This window comes from Solanum tuberosum, unplaced genomic scaffold, assembly GCF_000226075.1.
Source record: "Solanum tuberosum cultivar DM 1-3 516 R44 unplaced genomic scaffold, SolTub_3.0 scf00213, whole genome shotgun sequence".
In the NCBI taxonomy this organism is placed as follows: Eukaryota; Viridiplantae; Streptophyta; class Magnoliopsida; order Solanales; family Solanaceae; genus Solanum; species Solanum tuberosum.
The window spans coordinates 831,969-854,368 of record NW_006239141.1 but is presented as its reverse complement, the minus strand read 5'-3'; the positions used below and the strand labels follow the sequence as shown (position 1 = coordinate 854,368).

General features: G+C 36.6%; 2 protein-coding genes across 3 annotated transcripts in view; both read right to left on the bottom strand.

Annotated features, from left to right (window-relative positions):
• Positions 1–4,194: 4,194 nt before the first annotated feature.
• LOC107062291 (F-box protein At3g07870-like) overlaps positions 4,195–22,400 on the bottom strand; it is a 42,116-nt gene continuing 23,910 nt past the window's right edge. The window contains exon 2 of the mRNA XM_015312785.1: positions 4,195–5,551. Within this exon, the coding sequence (XP_015168271.1) occupies positions 4,540–5,520 (981 nt within the window). The 5' untranslated portion in view covers positions 5,521–5,551 and the 3' untranslated portion in view covers positions 4,195–4,539. The remainder of the gene's footprint in view (positions 5,552–22,400) is intronic.
• LOC102605328 (F-box/kelch-repeat protein At3g23880-like) overlaps positions 12,723–22,400 on the bottom strand; it is a 13,800-nt gene continuing 4,122 nt past the window's right edge. The window contains exons 1-2 of one of the 2 annotated variants that reach the window (XM_015312783.1): positions 15,395–15,696; positions 12,723–14,139 (exon numbers count right to left, since the gene is read on the bottom strand). In XM_015312783.1, coding sequence (XP_015168269.1) covers positions 12,915–14,108 — 1,194 coding nt within the window. In that variant the 5' untranslated portion in view covers positions 14,109–14,139; positions 15,395–15,696 and the 3' untranslated portion in view covers positions 12,723–12,914. Of the gene's footprint in view, positions 14,140–15,394; positions 15,697–22,400 lie in introns of those variants that run through there. The other variant, XM_015312782.1, reaches the window with a different exon arrangement.

Here is a 22,400-nt window from a genome sequence, read left to right as displayed (position 1 = left end):
GGTTCGTGTGTTGTGAGAGCTTGGTGACTGATTTAGGTTCATCCTTGATTTTTCTGTGGTTACTGATTCCGAAATTTCTCTCGTGGTTACATGATTAGGGGTTTGTCATGGTAAATATGTTGTGGTTTTGAGATCTTAGATTCAGATTCAGTTTTTGAGTTAGTCGGTGGTTTGAAATAACCCTTTGAGGGTTAAGTTGTCAAGATTGATTTGGGAATCCTTTTTATGGATTTTTGGGATGTGACACCTTCCTTGCTTGTAGGGGCGGCTCTGCCTTATAAAAATTAAGGCATCTGCCTTAGGCCCCCCAATTTTGGAAGGCCTCAAATTTTTACCAAGAACAAATTATGTGTTATTTTTTTATTAAAAAAAACAATTATTTATAATAAAAAGTATATAGTATATATTTTTTATTACATTTCTTGCTAGCATTTACATTATTTATTTTTTAAAACTCATTTTTGCTTAAAGTTTATCAACTTATTACTTATAGAATTGTGTTAACAATTCATATAATGATTGCTTCAATAAAATAATAATTTTCAACGTTGAATTGATAAATTCTTACCTAAAACTAATAATTATAAATAAAAATAAGTACTCGAAAAAATCATCTATAAAAAAAATTAGGTAATAATTTGCATCTAAATAGTTAGAAAAATAAATTTTAAAATAAATATGTATGAAATTTGTTAGGCGTCAATTGAAATTTCGCTTTAGGCCCCTAATTACGTTGAGCCGCCCCTGCTTGCTTGCATACAACATCCATGGACAACCATTTTTACACTTAACTCTTAATCTAGTACTCTCATTCACATATCAACTCCTTTTTTTATAACATATTTTGTAACTGCCTCTCTAAATTCCTTTACACTTTCAAATATCAAACCACACTGTCATATTACAATATCACAAGTAGAATCATATATCACTCTATTACTCTTCTTTCTCCCCCTTAAACTCCCTCCTTCAAATTCATCATCAGAAACAGGTACTTCTTCATCACTTTGAAAACTATCACAATCAAAACTGTCATAGTATGGCTCATCCTCTGTTAGCTTATCTTTGAAATTCTTTTTGCCTTTTTCAATATCTTCATACCCTTCATCAAGTCCAACTTCACCTAAAAAAAAAGCCTTTTGTTTTTTCCTTTTTCTTTCTTCTCCTACTTCCTCTAAACTTTCTCACATCTTCCTTAACAATCTTTCACTCCTCATGCACATCACTTTCATAGTCAATAGACTGGTCAGAACAAATAGAATCATTGTCTATATCTTCCTCTGCATTTTCTTGGGCACTTGGTTCAACTTTTTCTTGAATAGAAGGTCCAGTTCCTTGTTGGACATTAGATTCAACTTCTTCTTCATTATCAATACAATCTATTGAAGAATAACCATCATCAGTTTCTTGTTGGACACCTACAACCCCATCATTCTCAACTCTTTCACTAAATGGAAAGGAAGAAGAGGAACATAACCCTAGATTTGGGTTTTTTGGTTGTGCAGTTAAAGAATCATCAGATTCCCCATGTGCATTAAAAGACTCACCCACTTGACTTAAAGATTGACTAATTTGACCTTCAGTGGGACCCACGTCCTCCAGAATAGTGTCATGACGCACATAAATATCTATTGTGTCCCCATCATGCATAAATAATGCAATGTTACAAATGTCCATGTCATTTTTCAATTCCACCAGATCACCCCCTAGAGATGGAACTGCATAAGTTTTTTCTAACTTACTAATCCCAAAAGACTTAGCATAATTTGCAAGTTCAAGAATTGACAAATGATCTTCATCCACATTCTCTACATATTCAGTCCTACCCCCATCATATACTGAACCTACCTCACTCACCAAGATACCCCCAAATTTGAACCTTAAATTGAGATACTTAGTAGCCATAATGTCAACCTATAACCACAATAATAATCAATATATTGTACAAGGCAACAACAACAAAACATATGCAACAACAGCAAAACAGAGGTAACAACACCAAAACAGAGACAACAACAGAAAAACAGAGGCAACAAAACCAAATTTTACTCATAAGCATACAATTATACAAGGAAATTATAATATTTAACAATACAAAAACATAATAGATGAATTGGAACCCTAAAACCCTAAAATATTGATTTTACTCAACAGCATACAAATATACATAAGGAAATTGCAAAAAACCCCAACAGTTAACAATACCAAAATAGAATATTGAAATCAAAATCCTAGAATCTTAATTTTACTAAAAAACCCTAATTTTTTTTAACTAATTACCAGAAACCCTAATACTCATGCATACATAAGCTAAACAAGTTCATACTAATACATTCATTAAGTGAAAATTCTGGTTGAAAACTATCAAACCCCTAATTGGAAGATCAATCGGAAACTCAATCGAAAATATGGCAAAACCCTAGTCGAATTATGGCGAAACGAAAAATAGGGCAAACTTTAAATGAAAAAGTAAAGGAAACAAACAATAACACTTACTTGGTAAGAATTTCAGACAAATTTGAAATTTAATCGACCAACTTCATGTCTAAGAAGACCCAAATCCAAAAAGAGTTCCGCGAAATATGCCCTTTACTCCGTCGATTACACTTCTTAGAGAGCCAAAAGCTTTGAAATCTGCAAGAACTTCACGTTGTCGATTACACTTCTTAGAGCTTAGTGAGAAGTTTTGAGCTTAGTGAGAAGCTTAGTCCGGAAGTTTTAGGTGAGAAGGTTTGATATTTATTTTTGCCATATTTATTTGTCTAGGTGGCTAATATTTATCCAGCTGAAAATCCACATCACCACTTTTGTCAACCTGTCACGCGCGTGTAGTCACGATTGGAGCAGGTGGACAATAAAGGTGAACGCAATGGGGGGGAGGTGGGTTATTAAAACGGAATATAGTTTAGATGTACACTGAATAAAAAGCTTCGAGTCCAGGAAGGTAATGAGCACTTTTGCCTTTCAAAAAAGTAAGATCTTTGATTAAATTTTTGCGAGAAAATAAATTTCTTTGGAAAATAACAAAAATTATTTTATAGAAGCTAAAAAAGTAGAAAGATATTTTTGAGAAAAAAATGCACTTGTAAGTATTTTTAAAAGTTTGGCCAAACTAATGATTACTCAATTATTTTTTAGATTTTGGTTAAACAAAAATTACTTTTCACAAAAGTAATTTTAAAAAAAAAGATTTTTACTAAAGGCACTTTTCAAAATAAAATGATTTTAGAGTCTAGTCAAATATCAATTGTTTCTATGATACCTTTTGAAAAACACTTTTAAGAAAAATACACTTAAAACAATTTAAATTGTTTGATTAAATACTAATTGCACTTGAAAAATGGTTTTCAATGTTATTGGTCAAACACAAATTGTTTCTCACTAAAAGTATTTTTTGAAAAATACAAATTGTTTCTCGCTAGAAATACTTTTAAAATTTATTAGTTAAATGCAGTCAATCATATGGGTTCGACATCCAATTATTTACAATCACTATATAACTTGTACCATGTACACTTACGTGTGTAGTTTGGATGCAACAATGGTTCTATTGAGAGGTTGAAGGCAAGGTTAGTGGTGAGATAAGAAATTCAAAGAGAGGGGATAGATTTGGTGACGTTTTCTACTTCGAGTTTATAAAAGTACTTTCATTGATTGTCAATTCTTGACTTAGTTCGTCCACCTAATAATTGTACTACTTCATTATTACTTTCACCCGCTCCCAAATTTGTTCTCGGAAAAGTATTTCAACATATATTTTCCATATTTTAATGCAATATGAATTTCTTTTTTATGATGTATACATTTCTATTTTTAAAAAGTAGGAACAAATAAATTTGTTTGAAAAAAAATGTTGTAAAAATATTTTTTTAGTACTTTAATAGAGCAAATAGTCAAATACTTCATGTCCCGCATGGATGTATGTTACTTGAAGATTATAATATTGCAAATTGTACAGGATGAAAATTTAAAGGAAAGAAATCCAAGACGCAATGAAGGAGCTCGAGCAGATATATAAAATATCTTCCATGAAAACATTTTCCTTGGTAACGAACACACCCATAGGCTTCAATTAAATATGGATGAACGAGCATCTCCAGAGAGGTACTCTATCAAATCTTTCAAAACAACATAAAATGCAAGATGTCATGAGAACATAACATATTTCCCCAAAAAGAGTATACGAGCAATAACTCTTTTAAGGACAATCGATTCTTCTCGCCTTAAAGGCGTTCTCAGTCTATTTTCTTTCATAGCATGCATAGACACACTCCAAAATGTTAAATGTAGCCATAATCTAATATCTTTTCATGAATCAATGATCACTGAAGACTCTAAAATGGAAAACTCTAATAGCTCTTACAAGCAATTTTAAGTTCAGCATTATCCTGGTCCTGAGTCTCATTTCCTCTCTTTATTAGAGCTAGGCTCTCCTTGTAATTGAAAACATAAGAGGCAATAAGCCTCAGCTGATTTCCAAGATCTGTAACTTGACTTGTTGTAGGGTCATATAGCACCAGCTGTGAAGTTTCTGTCAGTTCAAAAATAATCTTTATCATTCTCCCAAATATCGTTAGGCAAATGAGCAACATCTATACGAGGTTGAACAGTAAACACTTTGGACCAACTTCCCTCTTGTTTCATTTCATATATGGATGTCATAGACTTATCACTGACTAACATTGCAAGCGAGTCTCCACGCAATGTCAGCCTCCTCCAGCGTTCACCTGGAATATCTGGGCCTTGCATCTCCCCAAACTGTTCGCTGCCCATGGCAAATGACTGAATCTTGTATATATTATCAAGGCTCCTACAACTCCAATAATAAACCCCGTTCAGATATATGACGAAATAGAGAGAACCTGACGTAAAACTGGAAGGAAATTCTAGGTTCTTCCATGAGTTATCGCATGAGGAATAGACACAGACATAGACATGAGGGTAACCGCCCTGTTCCTGTCCCTGTCCTCGTCCCTGATTATCAAAGAATACTCGAATCCAAACAACTATATAATCCTGAGTCAACAGGTCAAACCCCAATCCAAATTGATGATCATAGTCACAGAAGAAGTGCTTAATCTCAAAAGGCTCAGGAGGCAGAGGCCAGAACTCTCTGGTGGCAGGATTCCACAAACTCAAGCGGACACCGTATTCACAAAATACTTCCTGCAGTAAGAATAAGCCATTAACTGGGCCAGCAACACACTTGAAATAATCGGTCCTCGGAAGATGAAGGAGAATTTTTTGCTCAGGGGTCACACCCGGAACTATTTTTTCAGGGAGCAAGGAGACTACAACAGACTTTACGAGGGTGTGTTCTTCCTTTTCTAATTTCAAGTTGCAAATGAGGAGACGGGCACGATTGTTCTTGTGATGAAAATGCTTCTCTATGAAACTTTCACTTTTGATGAGAGCATACCAGTGCTTGCACACACATTTGAAACGCAAGAGTGGTTCCACTGGCAACATCAATAAAATATCAACCACAAGATCTTCTGGTAAAGGACAATAACAATCCATACTGGTAGTCCTTTGCTCCCCAATCTTTTACCTGGAAATATACACAGATCTCTCGTTTAGAATGACACAACTTACAAACATATTTCAAAGAGAACAGATCTACAAAACATGCATTATTAATAGAACAAAAGTGCAACAAAGAAATCAAGCAGCAATGTTACCATGTAATCAAAATTTGCCAATACTGTCATATTAAGACTCACACCCAAAAGCTAGCTCATATGGAGGAAGGTTGCTCAAGCAGGATCTCGTCCCGGTCCAATGTGGGATCATTCTCATCAATAAACAAACACATGTATGGTATACATTTGTCGACTATTTTTTATTTTTTTGGATGAGCAACTCTATTTATGTTAATTTCCATAGAAATTGAAAACATGGGAAAATTCATACTAAAGAACTAGTCATTTGGTTTTCTAGTATTTTCATTAGCCCATCAATGGTTTTGTTTTTGTTCTACACCTCAACAAACGTAGCATATGCAGCCATTTTGCAGACATAGACATGTACCGGTTCATCTCAGAATACTCGAATCAATCTCAAAAGGCACAGAGGCCGATTTTAGGGGTTGGCACCCCCTCTGTTAATGTCAATTTCCCTAGAAAAGCGAACAGATGTAAATTCATACAAGACTAGTAAAGAACTGGCCGTTTGCTTCTCTAGACTTTTCATTAGGCCAATCAATGATTTCCCTTTTGCTTTCCTCTACATCTCAGCTTAGCATATACAACAATTATGCAGGTAATTTACGGACCATAAAGCAATAAAAGGTTGTCCGGTTAGTAGGTGAGTTATTCATGTACTAAAATCAGCCTAACTAGTACCATGTTTAGTAGCATTTCAGTTTGTTACAGATTATTGTAAATATATTCTATTACCTTATATAGATGGGAGATATCTGTAGGAATCATAAGAGATATGTAGGATATTTTCTTACCTTTGTTGATGCTTCTTTCTAGTGTATATATACATGTAATGTTGATATAATAAACAAGAAATTCAGTTCTGCAAACTACATGGTATCAGAGCCACTAGGCTCAAGATCTTGGTTCAGAAACTTCAGAACTTTTCCTAGCATCTTGGGAAAAGGTTTCGGCTACTTGAGTTTTGGAGAATACATCTAGGCTTGCTGTCCCAGCATCGTTTCATCTATTCCAACGTACTGCAGTATTGGTTTTTGGTGTTAAATCACTGCAGGCTAATAATTTCTTCTCTTCCAGGTTTGATTCTTATCCTTTGAATCTGTGACGTAAAATTTGGTAATAGCTTTGCGCTTCAGTGGCTGCTTGGGTTCAGTTTTTTTTTGCTCTTTTCAACCAGTTTGGTGTCAGATTTTTTATCCTTTGCTCTTCTTGATCAATTTCGTGGATAAACATTAGTTAAAATGTCCGATGATAAATCTGCCATGACTGGAATTGTTCCAGCATTGTCCAAAATTACTGATAATAAATTAAATGGGTCTAATTATTTAGATTGGAGCAGAAAAATCAGGGTCTACTTGCGTAGTGTTAAAAAGGATGACCATCTTATCCAAGATCCTCCAACTGATGATACTAAAAAGGCTTGGCTTAGAGATGATGCTAGACTACTCTTGCAAATTATAAACTCTATTGACAATGAAGTTGTTGGTTTGGTTAATCACTGTGAGTTTGTGAAAGAGTTAATGGATTATTTGGAGTATTTATATTCTGGCAAAGGTAAAATATCTAGGATTTATGAAGTTTGTAAGGCTTTCTATTGTTCTGAGAAGGAAACTAAGTCACTAACTACATACTTCATGGAGTTCAAGAAAACCTACGAGGAACTGAATATACTTCTGCCATTCAGTACTGATATCAAGGTGCAGCAGGCTCAGAGGGAACAAATGGCTATAATGAGTTTTTTAGCAGGACTCCCATCTGAGTTTGAAACTGCTAAATCACATATTCTGTCTAGTTCTGAGATCAGCTCTCTCAAAGATGTTTTCAATCGGGTGTTGCCCACAGAGAGTACTCCATCCATCCAGCAGACCAATGTGCTTGTTGCAAAAGGAGGAGGAGGAAGAAATAATGCAGGGAGATGGAACAACAATGAGACAGGGAGATGGAACAACAATAATGATGCAGGGAGATGGAACAATAACAATGATGTAGGGAAGTCGAATCATAATAATGATGCAGGAAGGTGGAACAACAACAATAACTCTGGGAGATGTTACAATAACAAAAGAGGAATCAATGATACTGGGAGATGGAACAATAACAAAGGAGGAGACAATGATGCTGGGAGATGGATCAACGATAATACTTGTCGCTATTGTAAGGAACCCGGGCACATAAGGCGAAACTGTAAGAAATTACAGAATCGCAACCAACAACTTCAAACTCAGACTGCCACTGTTGCTGCCACTTCTAGTTCACCCTCAACTGTTATAATCTCAACCGATGAGTATGCTAGACTTACAAAGTATCAGGAATCAATGAATGAAACCACTCTAGCTCGTGCCCTTACTGAGTCAGGTAACAAATGTCTCATTTCCTTCTCAAGCAACTGGATCATTGATTCGGGTGCCACAGATCACATGACAGGTAATCCCAAAATAATCTCTAAATTCCGATCACATAAAGTACCATCCTCTGTTACCATAGCTGATGGATCTAGTTATACCATTGAGGGATCTGGAATCGTATCTATTACTTTGTCCTCTGTTCTAGGCCTACATAGTCTTGCCTTTAATCTGATTTTTGTGAGTAAACTTACCAAAGAACTACAATGTTTTGTCTCCTTATATCCCAATTATTGTCTTTTTCAGGATCTTATGACGAAACAGATTATTGGTAAAGGACATGTATCAAACGGTCTTTACATTCTTGATGAATGGGCGCCTCCATCAATTGCTTGCTCCAGTATCGTCTCATCATTTGAAGCACATTGTCGTTTGGGACATCCTTCTCTACCAGTTTTGAAGAAATTATGTCCTCAATTTCATAATGTACCTTCAATAGATTGTGAGTCTTGTCATTTTGCAAAACACCATAGAAGCTCGTTAAGTCCTAGGAATAATAAGCGGGCTGATTTTGCTTTTGAGTTAGTTCATTCAGATATTTGGGGACCATGTCCGGTTGTTTCTAAAGTCGGGTTCAGATATTTTGTTACGTTTGTGGATGATTTTTCCCGAATGACATGGATTTACTTTATGAAAAATCGTTCTGAAGTGTTCTCCCACTTCTCAAATTTTTGTGCTGAGATTAAGACACAATTTAATGCTTCTATCCATATATTGAGGAGTGATAATGCTAAAGAATTCATGTCAGCATCATTTCAGAACTACATGAATCAATATGGTATTCTTCATCAATCTTCGTGTGTGGATACACCCTCTCAAAATGGAGTAGCTGAGAGAAACAATAGACATTTGCTTGAAACTGCTCGTGCTTTGCTATTCCAAATGAAGGTACCTAACCAATTTTGGGCGGATGCGGTATCCACAGCTAGCTTTTTAATTAATCGCATGCCATCCACAGTGCTTAATGGTGATATTCCCTATGGTGTTCTCTTTCCAAATAAGCCATTATTTTCATTAGAGCCAAAGGTGTTTGGAAGTACTTGTTATGTTCGTGATGTGCGACCCCATGTTACTAAACTAGATCCCAAGGCTTTGAAATGTGTTTTTTTGGGATATTCTCGCTTACAAAAGGGTTACCGGTGCTACTCTCCAACCCTTAACAGATATATGGTGTCGATAGATGTGGCGTTCTCTAAGAACATTTCCTTTTTTTCTTCTCCCGACACTTCTCCAACTCAGGGGTAGGAAGAAGAAGAATGGCTTATTTATAAGATCACTCCACCGAGCTCAGAACATCATAAGGAAGTTTGTGGTAGTGTTGAGCAGTCAACTGAGAATGTGCCTTCTGATGTTCCTTCTGCTCAAACAAAGCCGCCGATAATTCAAGTTTATTCTAGGAGACAAGTGACCAATGATACATGTCCTGCACCAACTATTTCGTCATCAGATCCTCCTCCGATCAGTCCCTCTCCAACAGAAAATCTTGACATTCCCATTGCTCTTCGCAAAGGTAAGCGTCAGTGTCAATCAATATATTCCATTGCTAATTTTATCTCATATGACCACTTGTCTCCCGCATCTTGCTCTTTGATTGCTTCTCTAGATTCCATTTTTGTACCCAAAACAGTTCAGGAAGCTTTGAGTCACCCTGGGTGGTATGATGCAATGCTCGAGGAGATACATGCATTAGATGAAAATCACACATGGAATTTGGTAGACTTACCAAAAGGAAAAAAGGCAGTGGGATGTAAGTGGGTTTTTACGGTCAAAGTAAATCCTGATGGTTCTGTGGTGAGGCTTAAAGCCAGACTAGTGGCTAAAGGATATGCTCAGACTTATGGGTGGATTATTCTGATACTTTTTCTCCTGTGGCCAAACTCACTTCCATTCGCTTGTTTATTTCTCTAGCTGCTTCTAAGAATTGGCCGCTACATCAATTGGATATCAAGAATGCATTTCTTCATGGTGATCTCCAAGAAGAAGTGTATATGGAGTAACCGCCCGGTTTTGTTGCTCAGGGGGAGAATGGGAAAGTTTGTCACTTGAAGAAATCCTTGTATGGTCTGAAACAGAGCCCACGTGCTTGGTTTGGGAAATTTAGTGAGGTAGTTCAGAAGTTTGGGCTTACAAAGAGCAAATGTGATCATTCGGTCTTCTACAGACAATCAACAGTTGGCATTATTCTTCTTGTTGTATATGTTGATGACATTGTCATCACTGGGAGTGATTATGCAGGAATATCTTCTCTCAAATCTTTCTTGCATTCGACATTTCAAACGAAAGACTTGGGACAATTGAAATACTTCTTGGGAATAGAAGTAAGTAGGAGTAAGAAGGGGATATTTTTATCTCAAAGAAAGTATATCCTTGACCTTCTTGAGGAAACTGGAAAGTTGGCAGCCAAGCCTTGTAGTACTCCAATGGTTCCCAATATGCAGCTAACAAAAGATGATGGTGATCCTTTCGATGATCCAGAGAGATACAGGAGATTAGTTGGGAAACTAAACTATCTCACTGTAACTCGTCCGGATATTGCTTTTGCAGTTAGTGTTGTTAGTCAATTCATGGCCACGCCTAGAGTCAAACATTAGGCAGCTTTGGAGCAAATATTATGTTACTTGAAAGGCACCCCTGGACTTGGCATAGTATATAGCAACAATGGACATACTCGCATTGAGTGTTTTGCAGACGCCGATTGGGCTGGATCCAAAATTGATAGAAGGTCTACTACTGGCTATTGTGTCTTTGTGGGTGGAAACTTGGTGTCATAGAGAAGTAAGAAACAAAATGTTGTATCTCGATCTAGTGCAGAATCTGAGTATAGAGCTATGGCACAATCCACATATGAGATTATGTGGATACATCACCTCTTAAGTGAAGTTGGGTTGAAGTATCCCACACCCGCGAAACTTTGGTGTGATAATCAAGTTGCTCTTCATATCGCCTCAAATCCAGTGTATCATGAAAGAACTAAGCACATTGAGGTGGACTGCCATTTTATTCGTGAAAAGATTCAAGAAAACCTTATTTCCACAGGCTATGTGAAGACCGGAGAGCAACTAGTTGATTTGTTCACAAAGGCATTGAATGGAGCTCGAGTTAACTATTTGTGTAACAAGCTGGGCATGATCAATATATATGCTCCAGCTTGAGGGGGAGTGTTACAGAATATTGTAAATATATTCTATTACCTTATATAGATAGGAGATATCTGTAGGAATCATAAGAGATATGTAGGATATTTTCTTACCTTTGTTGATGTTTCTTTCTAGTGTATATATACATGTAATGTTGATATAATAAACAAGAAATTCAGTTCTGCAAACTACACAATTGTTATAAATAAAAGAGAGAAGTATTAAAAACACCCTGAACAAATTATATATTAGTTACGTTCCCAAACTATTGACAGCCTTAAAAATACCCCTCTACTTGACTAACTAAACTTAGATACACCCCCAATCTGCCACATGACATAGCAAGTGGTCTCAAACTCTTGTAGGAGCATAGGGCTCTTAATAAAAAACCGAGAGAAGTGTTGAAAGCACCTAAACTTAGCGAGAATTTAGGGGTGTATTTCACCCATATTGCTAGATCGAGGGTGCATTTAAGTTCAGTTAATCATGTAAAGGGGTATTTTAAAGGTTGTCAATAATTCGGGATGAAATTAATAATTCGCACCCAGTTTAGAAGTGTTTTTACTACTTCTTTCTAAATAAAATTCAGCACACCAAGTACGGTATTCGATTTCCGGTTTAAACAAATATATGTATAAGTTATGAAGAAAACATATGTATGATTTATGCAAGGTAGAAGATGGAATAACCAAACATGGCATAACTAATACCTGCATTAATTTTAACTAGCAACCAAACATAGAGGCGTATCTAGAGGGGGTGCCATGGGTTCACGTGAACCCATGCTCCCCTCTCTAGATCATATATAGTAGTCTTATATTTTTTTTTAAATATTTAAATATAGATGTGTGAACCCATGTTCAAAGTATCATATAATAATGCGATGATGATTGGGTGCACTTCTCTAAGTGAGAGATAGAAATTTAAATCTTATATCTATCTTGTCTCTCTGAGTAACACTTTTCCAAGTGGTTATCAGTTACACTTTTGTCATTTTAACTAATTTTTCTTTTGTTTTTTCCTTTATTCTTTCAAAATTTTCAAGTGTGTTACATTGAGAATTCCTAAAAAATTTAGCATTGTAAATTTTTTATATAATTAAATCAAATGTGTATATTAAAATTTAAAACTAGTAGTATTATATACTTTGGACCTATAATTTTTAAACTTTAATGGTTCATATTACAAACTAAAAGTCAAATTGATATATAAATTTACTAGAAACGATTCATGTTTACACTACATGGAGAAGAAGGAAAAGAAGAGAATGAAGAAGAAGGACCAGCAGCAACAACAACAGACGAAGAAGAAGATCAAGATGAAGAGAAGTAATAGCAGCTGAAAACGTTTATTTGCCTGAAGTTTGTTGTTTTTGAATCTTGGAGGTGTTACGCATGATGTTGAATCGATCTCCGTTTTTCTTTAAGGGCAATCGATTCTTCACACCTCAAAAAGCGTTCTGTATTTTTCTTTTCATTCATAAAAATAAGTACTCCAAAATGCTACATGTCGCAATAATCTAATGGAAAACAAATCTTGCACTAATCACGTGTAGAAAAATACCACAAGTGTTTTTTCGTCAACATAATAACAAACAATTTTAAATTCAAACACAATGTTACAATGAGGTAGCATAACAGCTAATGTCACAACAATCTTATTTATTACTAGAAAAATCTGTGTCCAAACCAAGAACACCCAACTATTTAAGTTCATCCTGCGTAAGGCGGACCCCTAATAGTAAACAAAGACTTATCATCAGTTGATCTGACACTGAAGAAGTGTTCAATTTGCTCGACAACATTATCCTGGTCCTGAGTTTCATCTCCGTTCTTTATTAGAGCTAGGCTCTCCTTGTAATTGAAAACACAATTTGTTCGGTCCATTTGAATTCCAAGATCTGTAACCTCACTTGTTGTAAGGTCATATAGCACCAGCTGCTTAGTTTCTCTAATTTCGAAAACAATCTTATCATTCTCCCAGATGTCGCGAGGCCAATGAGGATCTATACTAGGTTGAACAGTAACAACTTTGGACCAACTTCCCTCTTGTTTCATTTCATATATGAATGTCATAGACCTATAACCAGCCAACATTGCAAGCGAGTCGCCACGCAATGTAAGCTTCTTCCAGTATTCATTTGGAATAACTGGGAGTTGCATCTCCCCAAACTGTTCGCTGCCCATGTCAAATGAGTGAATCCTGTACATCTCATTTACACGCAATGAACGCCAATAATAAACCCCATTGAGATAAGTGGTGTCAAAGGGCAAACCTGAGGTATAACTGGGAGGGAATTCTAGGTTCTTCCATGAGTTGTTGCATGAAGAATAGACACAGACAGAGACGTGAGGGTAAACGCCGTGTCCCTCATAATCTCGAATCCATACAACCTTATAATATTGAGTCAACAGGTCAAACCCCAACCCGAATTGATGATAATGATCTGAGAAAAAGTGCTCAATCTCAAAAGGCGCAGAAGGCAGAGGCCGAAACTCTCTGGTGGCAGGATTCCATAATCCCAAGCGGACACCTTCATTATAAATTTGTTCCTGCACTAAGAATAAGCCATAAACTGGGCCAGCAACACACTTGAAATCAGATATATTCGGAAGGTGAAGGAGAACTTTTTGTTCAGGGGTCACATCCGGAACTATTTTTTTTGGGAGCAAGGAGAACACCACAGACTTTACGAAGATGGGTGCGATCTTTGTTATTTTAAAGTCGCAGACAAGGAGACGGGCACCATTGTTCTTCTGATGAAAATGTTTCTCTTTAAAACTCGCACTTTTGATGAAACCATACCAGTGCTTGCACACACATTTGAAACGCAAGAGTGATTCCACTGGCAACCTCGATAGAATATCAACCACCAGATCTTCTGGAAAATGACACTGACAATCCATACAGATGGGCGTTTGCTTCCCAATCTTTTACCTGGACATATAAGCAAATCTCTTGCTTAGAATAAACAGAATGAAACAACTTACAAGCATATTGAAAGAGAACAAATCTAGAAAACATGAATTAATAGAACAGAAGTTCAACAAAGAAATCAAGCAGAAGTGTTACCATGTTATCAAACTAAGCAAAAAAGAGTAGATTACACATTTGGCCGCTCAGCCAAAAGTATGTAACATCCACTAGTCAATACTCAAATTAGGACTGACACTCCAAAAACTAGCTCAAAGGATTGCCCAAACCTTATAAGGAGTCCAGAAATCTCGTCTCGATCCGGTGTGGGGTCATTTTCATCAGCAAATACACATATATCACATGTACGGTATACATCTGCCGACTATTTTTTTTCAATGGGCAGCTATTTATGTTAATTCTGTAGGAAAATGGAAAGATGGGAACTCATAGAAAAGAACTAGTTTAGTTTTCTATTGTTTTCATTAGCCAATGAATGGTTTCTTTTTTTTTTCTCTCCATCTCAATTAAGCATATACAACCATTTTGCAGGTAATTTAAGCAGCATGAAACAGTAAATACCACACCCTTTTCCATTAACATCAATCCACAACACTTGGAAACGGAAGAAGGTTTTTTTTTTGGTTAACTTTATGGACCATTGGTCCTTTTATTACTCATAAGAACGCATCATTCAAGCATTGGGACGATGATAGATAAGTCTATCAGCCCAATCTAGACAAATGAAAGAGGCCCAAAAAAGGAAATACAAAAAAGGAACTCGGTCTAAGAGACCGAGTTCTTGCCTTCTCCCCCAAATAGGGTTTCCTAAAAGAAGCTTCCTATTCCACACTCTCCTATAACCCGCCGCTTCCATGTTTTTGTCTCCACTGAGGTATATCACTATCCAAAGCTTAACTTAGCACATCCTGCAGATATTTTTAACAATGGAAAGTCGGAAGATGCTAAGAATGGTCTAAATGGGGGTGGATCCAATTTAATTAAGAGCAAAATCATTACCATTAATATATCAACACATCTATGTTGGTCGGACAATTCATAATTATTGCAAAGCGCGGTTCAGATCTACCAAAAGTAATAATGCATTTTTGGAGGTTCTGACATGAGTGCGGCAACAATTTTTGGAGATTAAGAATATATTTGTGTAACTCTAACCGGCAAAACCCTAATTTAGGAGTAAAATCCAACATCACAAATAGTAAAAATTCTAAACAAAAGAAGAAAAAGAAGAGTATTTAGAAAGAAAGAAAAATCTAACCTGGTAAAGTTGATGAAGAAGAGTCAGTGCGATTGTGAGAAGGAAAACATGGAGAAAAGTGCAGAAATGAGATGATATCTCCTTCCTTCTTTGTCAATTTATACAACTCGCTATAATCCCTTTATTTAATGTTCTAAATATATTTATATAATGTATATAGACGTTTCTTAACATAATATACATAATACTATCATACGTGGAGATATTTAGGGATTTTGTGATTTTATTTCCTTTGATAGATTTACTTGTACACCAACAAATAGCTCACTCTTGGAATAATACGATAAGGAGATTTTCATCATTGTCTCGAAATATTTATCACTTGGTTTATTTATGTATCAACGTGTGACTAGTATTCCTCTTTGGCACAGTGTAAGTCATTTTCTGGTCTTTGGTTACCGTATAAATGTACATATAGGGGGAAAATGACTTTCCTTGCAGTCACACATGAACGGAAGTCAAATTCCTTACAATGATTTTGGGTTTTAACTTCATATGACTTGCTCCAACCAACACTTAGACACTAGTATATTTTTTATTTTTTTTATGACAAGGGAAACCCGCAACTGCTACCCTTTGGGTGCGCACAGGGTAAAACCTCTGCTCCTATGCAATAGCTCGCAAACTACACAGGAGAGGTAACCTGCACTAGGTAAGCCCGGTGCGACGAGCTCGACCCAAAAGGCAAACCCCTTGCTTTCGCTGGCTGGCAAGGGGTTTCGAACTTGAGACCTCCAACATGGAAGTTCCAAGCCCAAACCACTGGGCCACCCCAAAGGGTAATTTTACATGGTATCAAAGCCAGGTACACCCCGGTATGGGCTCTCCATCCACGCTGCCATTGGGCCTGGCGTGAAAGCAGTGTTTAAGTGGGTAAAGTCCCACAAGGTTGGGGATATGGATTTGCGCAATCCTCCACTCCTAACCCAACTTTTGAGCTTGTTAGGCTAAGGTGACATATCTTTACATGGTATTAGAGCATCGTTCTAATTACTTTTGCTCAGAATATTGATCGTAAGTTAGATATGGTACAAAGGAGGTACCTGGGGCTTCGGATTTCAATCTCACAATCGTTCTAGAGAGGACCGTCTCATCACGATCTATAGAACCGGTGGTCGGCAGATAAGCGTCGAGTCTCACGCGTCGGAATACTACTTCTGGCAGTTTCTGTGTTGGACGTGAGTATGGCTTCCGAACAGACCAGGTTTCCAGTAACACCATCACCTTGATATTTTCGATCAAAAGTTGGTGGTCTCGTGTTCAACAGACCTCGGTTGGAAAGGTTTCAAAACACTCCAGGTTTCGTCAACTTGGTTTTCTTTGGGCCAAATCACTTGATGTCTTATATGTTGATTTTGGTGTCTGGTTACTTCTGAATCTCCATCTTCTTGGTAGAATTTCACTGTGAGTCTCTAGATTGTTGACTGTTTATTCTTAGTGAAGAATTATATGTTGATTGGGTCCAGCAAGTTCTATGAATTGTTGAGCTTTTGGAGATCTATTGAGGTATTTCTATTTGGTGCAATTTCGTTGGTTTCCAATTATTGGTAAGGTTATAGAGAACTGTTGGGGTATTTCTGGTTAGTGCAATTTTGCTGGTTTCCTCACTCCGTTAATTTGTTTGGAAAATGACTGATGTGATAAAATAACTCAAAGTTCTAAAGTTGTTGCTTCTGACAACATGATTTGGTTCGAAGAGCAATTTCCTAATTTATCTCAATATCAGAAATCACGTAAAGAAATCCAATACAGGTAAGGCTTTTGCTAAGTTGGATAAAACGTGTCGTGTCACCTTTTCAAGTCTCAGTCTGTTGCATGCTCCAGTGTTGTGTCTCCATTTGAAGCACATTGTCAATTGGGACACCCTTCTCTACCTTAGTTAAAGAAGCTATGCCCTCAATTTCAGAATATTTCTACATTGGAATGTGAGTCATGTCGATTTGCAAAACAATATCACATTTTGCCAGGTCAAAGGGTTAATAATGAGTTTACTCAGTTTTTGAGCTAGTTTTTTTTAATGTTTTGATTAATCGCATGCCCTCTGGCGTGCTTGCCAATGGTGCTCCTTAAAATGTTCTCTTTCCAAACAAGTTACTATTTTCGATGGAGCCTAGGGTGTTTGGAAGCACATGATATTCGAGATGTTCGACCATTTGTTACCAAGTTGGAGCCCAAGGCATTGAAGTGCGTTCTCTTGGGCTACTCTTGTCTTCAGAAGATATATCGATGTTATTCTACTGAATTGGCAAATATTGAGAGTCAACTAATGTAGTATTTTTAGAGACTACACCATTCTTCTATACACCTCCCATTTCTACAATTCAGGGTGAGGAAGACAAGTGGTTAGTCTATCAGGTTACCCTTACAAGCTATAGAACCGATGGTCGGCAGATAAGCGTTGAGTCTCACGCGTCGGAGTACTACTTCTAGCAGTTTCTATGTTGGACGCATGTATGGCTTCCGAATCAGACCAGGTTTCCAGTAACACCATCGCCTCGATATTTTCAATCAAAAGTTGGTGGTCTCATGTTCAACAAACCTCGGTTGGAAAGGTTTCAAAACACTCCAGGTTTCGTCAACTTGGTTTTCTTTGGGCCAAATCACTTGATGTCTTATATGTTGATTTGGGTGTCTGGTTACTTCTGAAAAAGTAGTCACCAAAATGATGGCATGATGCTACACAAATTAGATATAGAAAGTAGTCACTAGAATGATGGCACATTGCTACACAAATTGAATATGAAAAAGTAGTCACCTGAAAGATAGCACGGTGCTACACAAATACCGACAGATATGGGGTTGACACAAAACAGTCCTACAAAGTCATTGGAAATTGACTCATGATGACCTGTCTGACTAAGTTTACTTCCCCTGAATAAGGGGTGTGTTCATGCATATACCATTGATGTCACTTTTGTTAAAATAATTATTGCCAGACGGGCAGCATTTATATGTAATAGCCACCCCCTCCGCCCGGCAGCGGAAGCTCTTTGATTTTCTACCAAGATCGTAGAGGCTCTGATATCATGTGAGAAATATAGGAAAAGAATAATATTAAATTGTTGTTGTGTCTACATTATTACATTGAGACTAGGGCTGGGCATAATATGGTTAAAACCGAAAAAATCGACCGAACCGATTTTTTTAAAATTTCGGTTTCGGTTTTTCGATTTTTCGGTTATTTCGGTCGGTTTCGGTTTTGATTTTTAATATTTCAGTTTTTCGGTTCGGTTTTCGATTTTTTAGCTTAAAAAATCGGTTAACCGAAAAAACCGAAATTAGATATATATATTCTTTAGTCTTTACCCCTTCATTAAATCCCAGCCCAATAGCCCAGGCCCAGGCCCAAATTCCAATCTGAATTAGAAATCCCTAATCTGAGACCACGTAGTCCATCAGTTTCAACCCTCGTCTCAAACTCTCAGTTACGCCGCAGCTCCGAGCTCGTCTCTCAACTCTCATCTCTCAGCTCGTCGTCTCAAGCATGCCGCTGCTCCTGGCACCTCGCTGACGTTGATTGCTCGCAGCCCGCAACTATTGTCTGCTCAGTGCTCGCGACTCCATAGTCAAAGGTCAGTGCTCACTGCTCATCGCGGCTTAAGTCTTAACTTCATCTAGAAATCTTTATTATGTTATATTCAATTTCAAATACAAGATGAGTACTTGAGTAGTTAGTATTGAGGGGTGTACAGTGTACTTGTAACTTGTAACTGTAACAATTCTTTTTGCATTTTGCCCATGAAAAGCACTGATATTTTGTTCATCTTTTGCTCTTAAATGAATAAGACCTCAATTGCTAATGGAATATGTTAATATGTTATGGACTTCCGTGGTTGGGTAGATAGTAAGAGAAGAAGAGAAACAAATTGAATGCCATCTAAAATCAGTGTGACGAATAGAACTTTTGGTATTCAAGCTTCACAGTCACCATGGATGTCTATTAGATCTTCATGTTTTCTTTTTAACAAGAATCAATTATTCAGGCAAAGCTTATTGACAAAAATCTCACTGTCCAAAATTAGTATCCATTTACCATTAGCATTTACCAGTAACTTCTACAAATGTCTGATAGTTTGGACTTTGGCTTTCTTTTGCTTTTATACACTTTATCTCTTCTTTTTCGCTGATATGATTTACTGACCATTGTTTACATTATTTTTTTCGATTGCGAGTCAATATCTTAATACTATTTTTATTCCTTGCGGTCCAGGCTTCCTTTTGGCAGCAGCAAAACTACTTTGGGGTTGATTTGACACCATTGCACGGATCTGCTACCAAGGATACTTTTCCCAGGTCAATATCCTATATATTAGGAACTCTTGCTTGGACTGGCTTTAGTGACCATACTTTTCTTATCCCTGATTTCACTTAGACTTGAACAACACTTTTAGAGCTTTCTTTAATGTTCCATTTTCCTGCTATGTGGAGTTCTCTTATTTATTAGTTACTTGTACTTTTACATATGTAGTATATGCTAAAATATCCAATTGTACTATGGAATCTTCAGAATATAAGGCTGTGTTTCAGTAGTGTTCTGTTAGTTAGGGACTGATCAGTGAGTTGGCTAGTGAACTGTAAGTCTGTAATGTACTGCGTGATTATTGTTCTTCTGAGTTCTGAACCGCAACTGAACTGCGTGAGTTTAATCATTGAATGCAAGTATGCAACTTTGTGATTATTTGTGTGATTTGTGAACTGTAATGTACTGCGTCTTTCTGATTGTTGTTATTCTTGTTTTTTTCACTTTTTTACAGATGACACAAATTGGAAGTAGGATAAGTGAAAGTGGAGGTTCAAATGACAGCATACCTAACACCTCATCTCCCAATGAGGTTGAAGTTGATGTTGATACTTCAAATAAAGAAAAACATGGAACCTAGAGCTACTTGTTGGAAGCATTTTGACAAGTTCACTGATGAAAGTGAAGCTAAGAAAGCCAAATGCAAGTATTGTGAGAAACCTTATGAAGCTTCTACATCGACTAATGGTACGTCGGCAATGAATAATCATATGAGAATATGTCTTAAATTTCCTCGTGACACCGTAGATAAAGGTCAAAATCTAATTAATTTTCTACCATCTTCAACGGGAGCAAAGGAAGGGATGATTAGCACTTGGAAATTTGACCAAGCACAAAGTAGGAGAGCTTTAGCCAAAATGATAATTGTTGACGAGCTACCGTTTAGTTTTGTTGAGAAAGAAGGGTTTTAAAACTTCATGAGAGTTACAGTGCCACAATTCATATTCCTTCTAGTAGAACCGTGACGAGAGATTGTTATGAACTATACCTTGAAGAAAGACAACTTTTGAAGAAGGTTTTCAAAGAAGCACGTCCAAGAGTTTGTCTTACGACAGATACTTGGACCTCTATACAAAAAATCAACTACATGTGTTTGACAGCCCACTTTATAGATAGAAATTGGACTTTGCATAAAAGAATAATAAATTTTTGTCCTATTTCTAGTCATAAGGGCGGGGATATGGCAGCTTGCATTACTAATTGTTTGCTTGAATGGGGTTTGGATAATGTGTTTACTATTACAGTTGATAATGCTAGTTCTAATGATGTTACTGTGAAAGAAATGTCTAAACAATTGAGTAATTGGGGAACTAACATTATGGATGGTGACCATCTTCATGTGAGGTGTATGGCACATATCCTTAATCTTATTGTGCAAGATGGGTTGAAGGAAATTGGTAACTCTATCAAACTAGTGAGACAAGCCGTGAAGTACATTAAACAATCTCCCGCAAGACTTAGAAAGTTCAAAGAATGTTGTGAATCTCAATTGATAACTTGTAAGAAATCATTATGTTTAGATGTTCCTACTAGGTGGAACTCTACATATTCGATGCTTGATATAGCACAACATTTTGAGCTTGCATTTGAAAGATATAGTTTTTATGATATTGGATACTTGAATCATCTTCGTACCTTTGGTTCTGATTCTTCTGAAGATAAAGATGAAACTAGTGTTGAAGATGGAACTAGTGTAGATATTCTTACAAGTGTTGACTGGAAAAATGTGAGGTCAATGGTGAAATTTCTTGAAACTTTTTATGTACTTATTATGTTAAGAAATCCTCAAAAATCTCTTCACATGTACCATCTTCACCCACTTCATCTAACAACTCATCAAGTATATCTAGTGTGAGTGGTTGTGACAACTTTGTAAATAGAGGAAGAATGAGAACGAAACAACAATTTGAGAAGCATAAAGAAGTTAGTGGAAGTTCAGGTAGTAAATCAGAATTGGAAAGATATCTTGCTGAAGATATTGAGCCAGATAGTGATGAATTTGATATATTAATGTGGTGGAAATTTAATGAGCCGAGATTTCCTATTCTCGCGGAGATGGCTCGTGATGTGTTAGCCATTCCCATTTCAAGTGTCGCATCAGAATGTGCATTCAGCACAGGAGGTCGTGTTCTTGATCCCTTTAGGAGTTCATTAACTCCTAAACTTGTGCAATCTCTTATTTGTGTTCAAGATTGGCTTAGAAGTGAGCCTTTTCCAATCAATATTGAGGAAGATTTAGCGTATCTTGAGCAACTTGAACTTGGTAAGAATTTGGTATTTGTATTAATTGTCTTGAAAATAATTTTCTTACTAGTGTTTCTTAACAACTAACAAATTCTTTCATATTTTTTTAGATTTTGCTTGTAGTGGGACTGAATCTAGTATTATTGATATATAGTTGCAACTTGTAAGTTCAACTATCAACTAGTGAAGCGTGGTAATGGGTAAGTAAATAACTTATTTACACAACTTGTTTGATAGTTTTATATATTTTATTATGAAATGTAGATCATTTGTCTATTTTCTCGCAGGCACATCAATGTTTTGTTATTTTCTTGGTTGCTATATGTTGGAACTTGGAACTTGGGAGTTGTTGCACCGGATGTTGCACAACAATGTTTTGTTGGTTTTCTAAATCTTTTGGTTGCTGCAAATTGCAATGCTGCCTACTGCAGCTGGACTTTAGTTTGTAACTAACTCTATTTT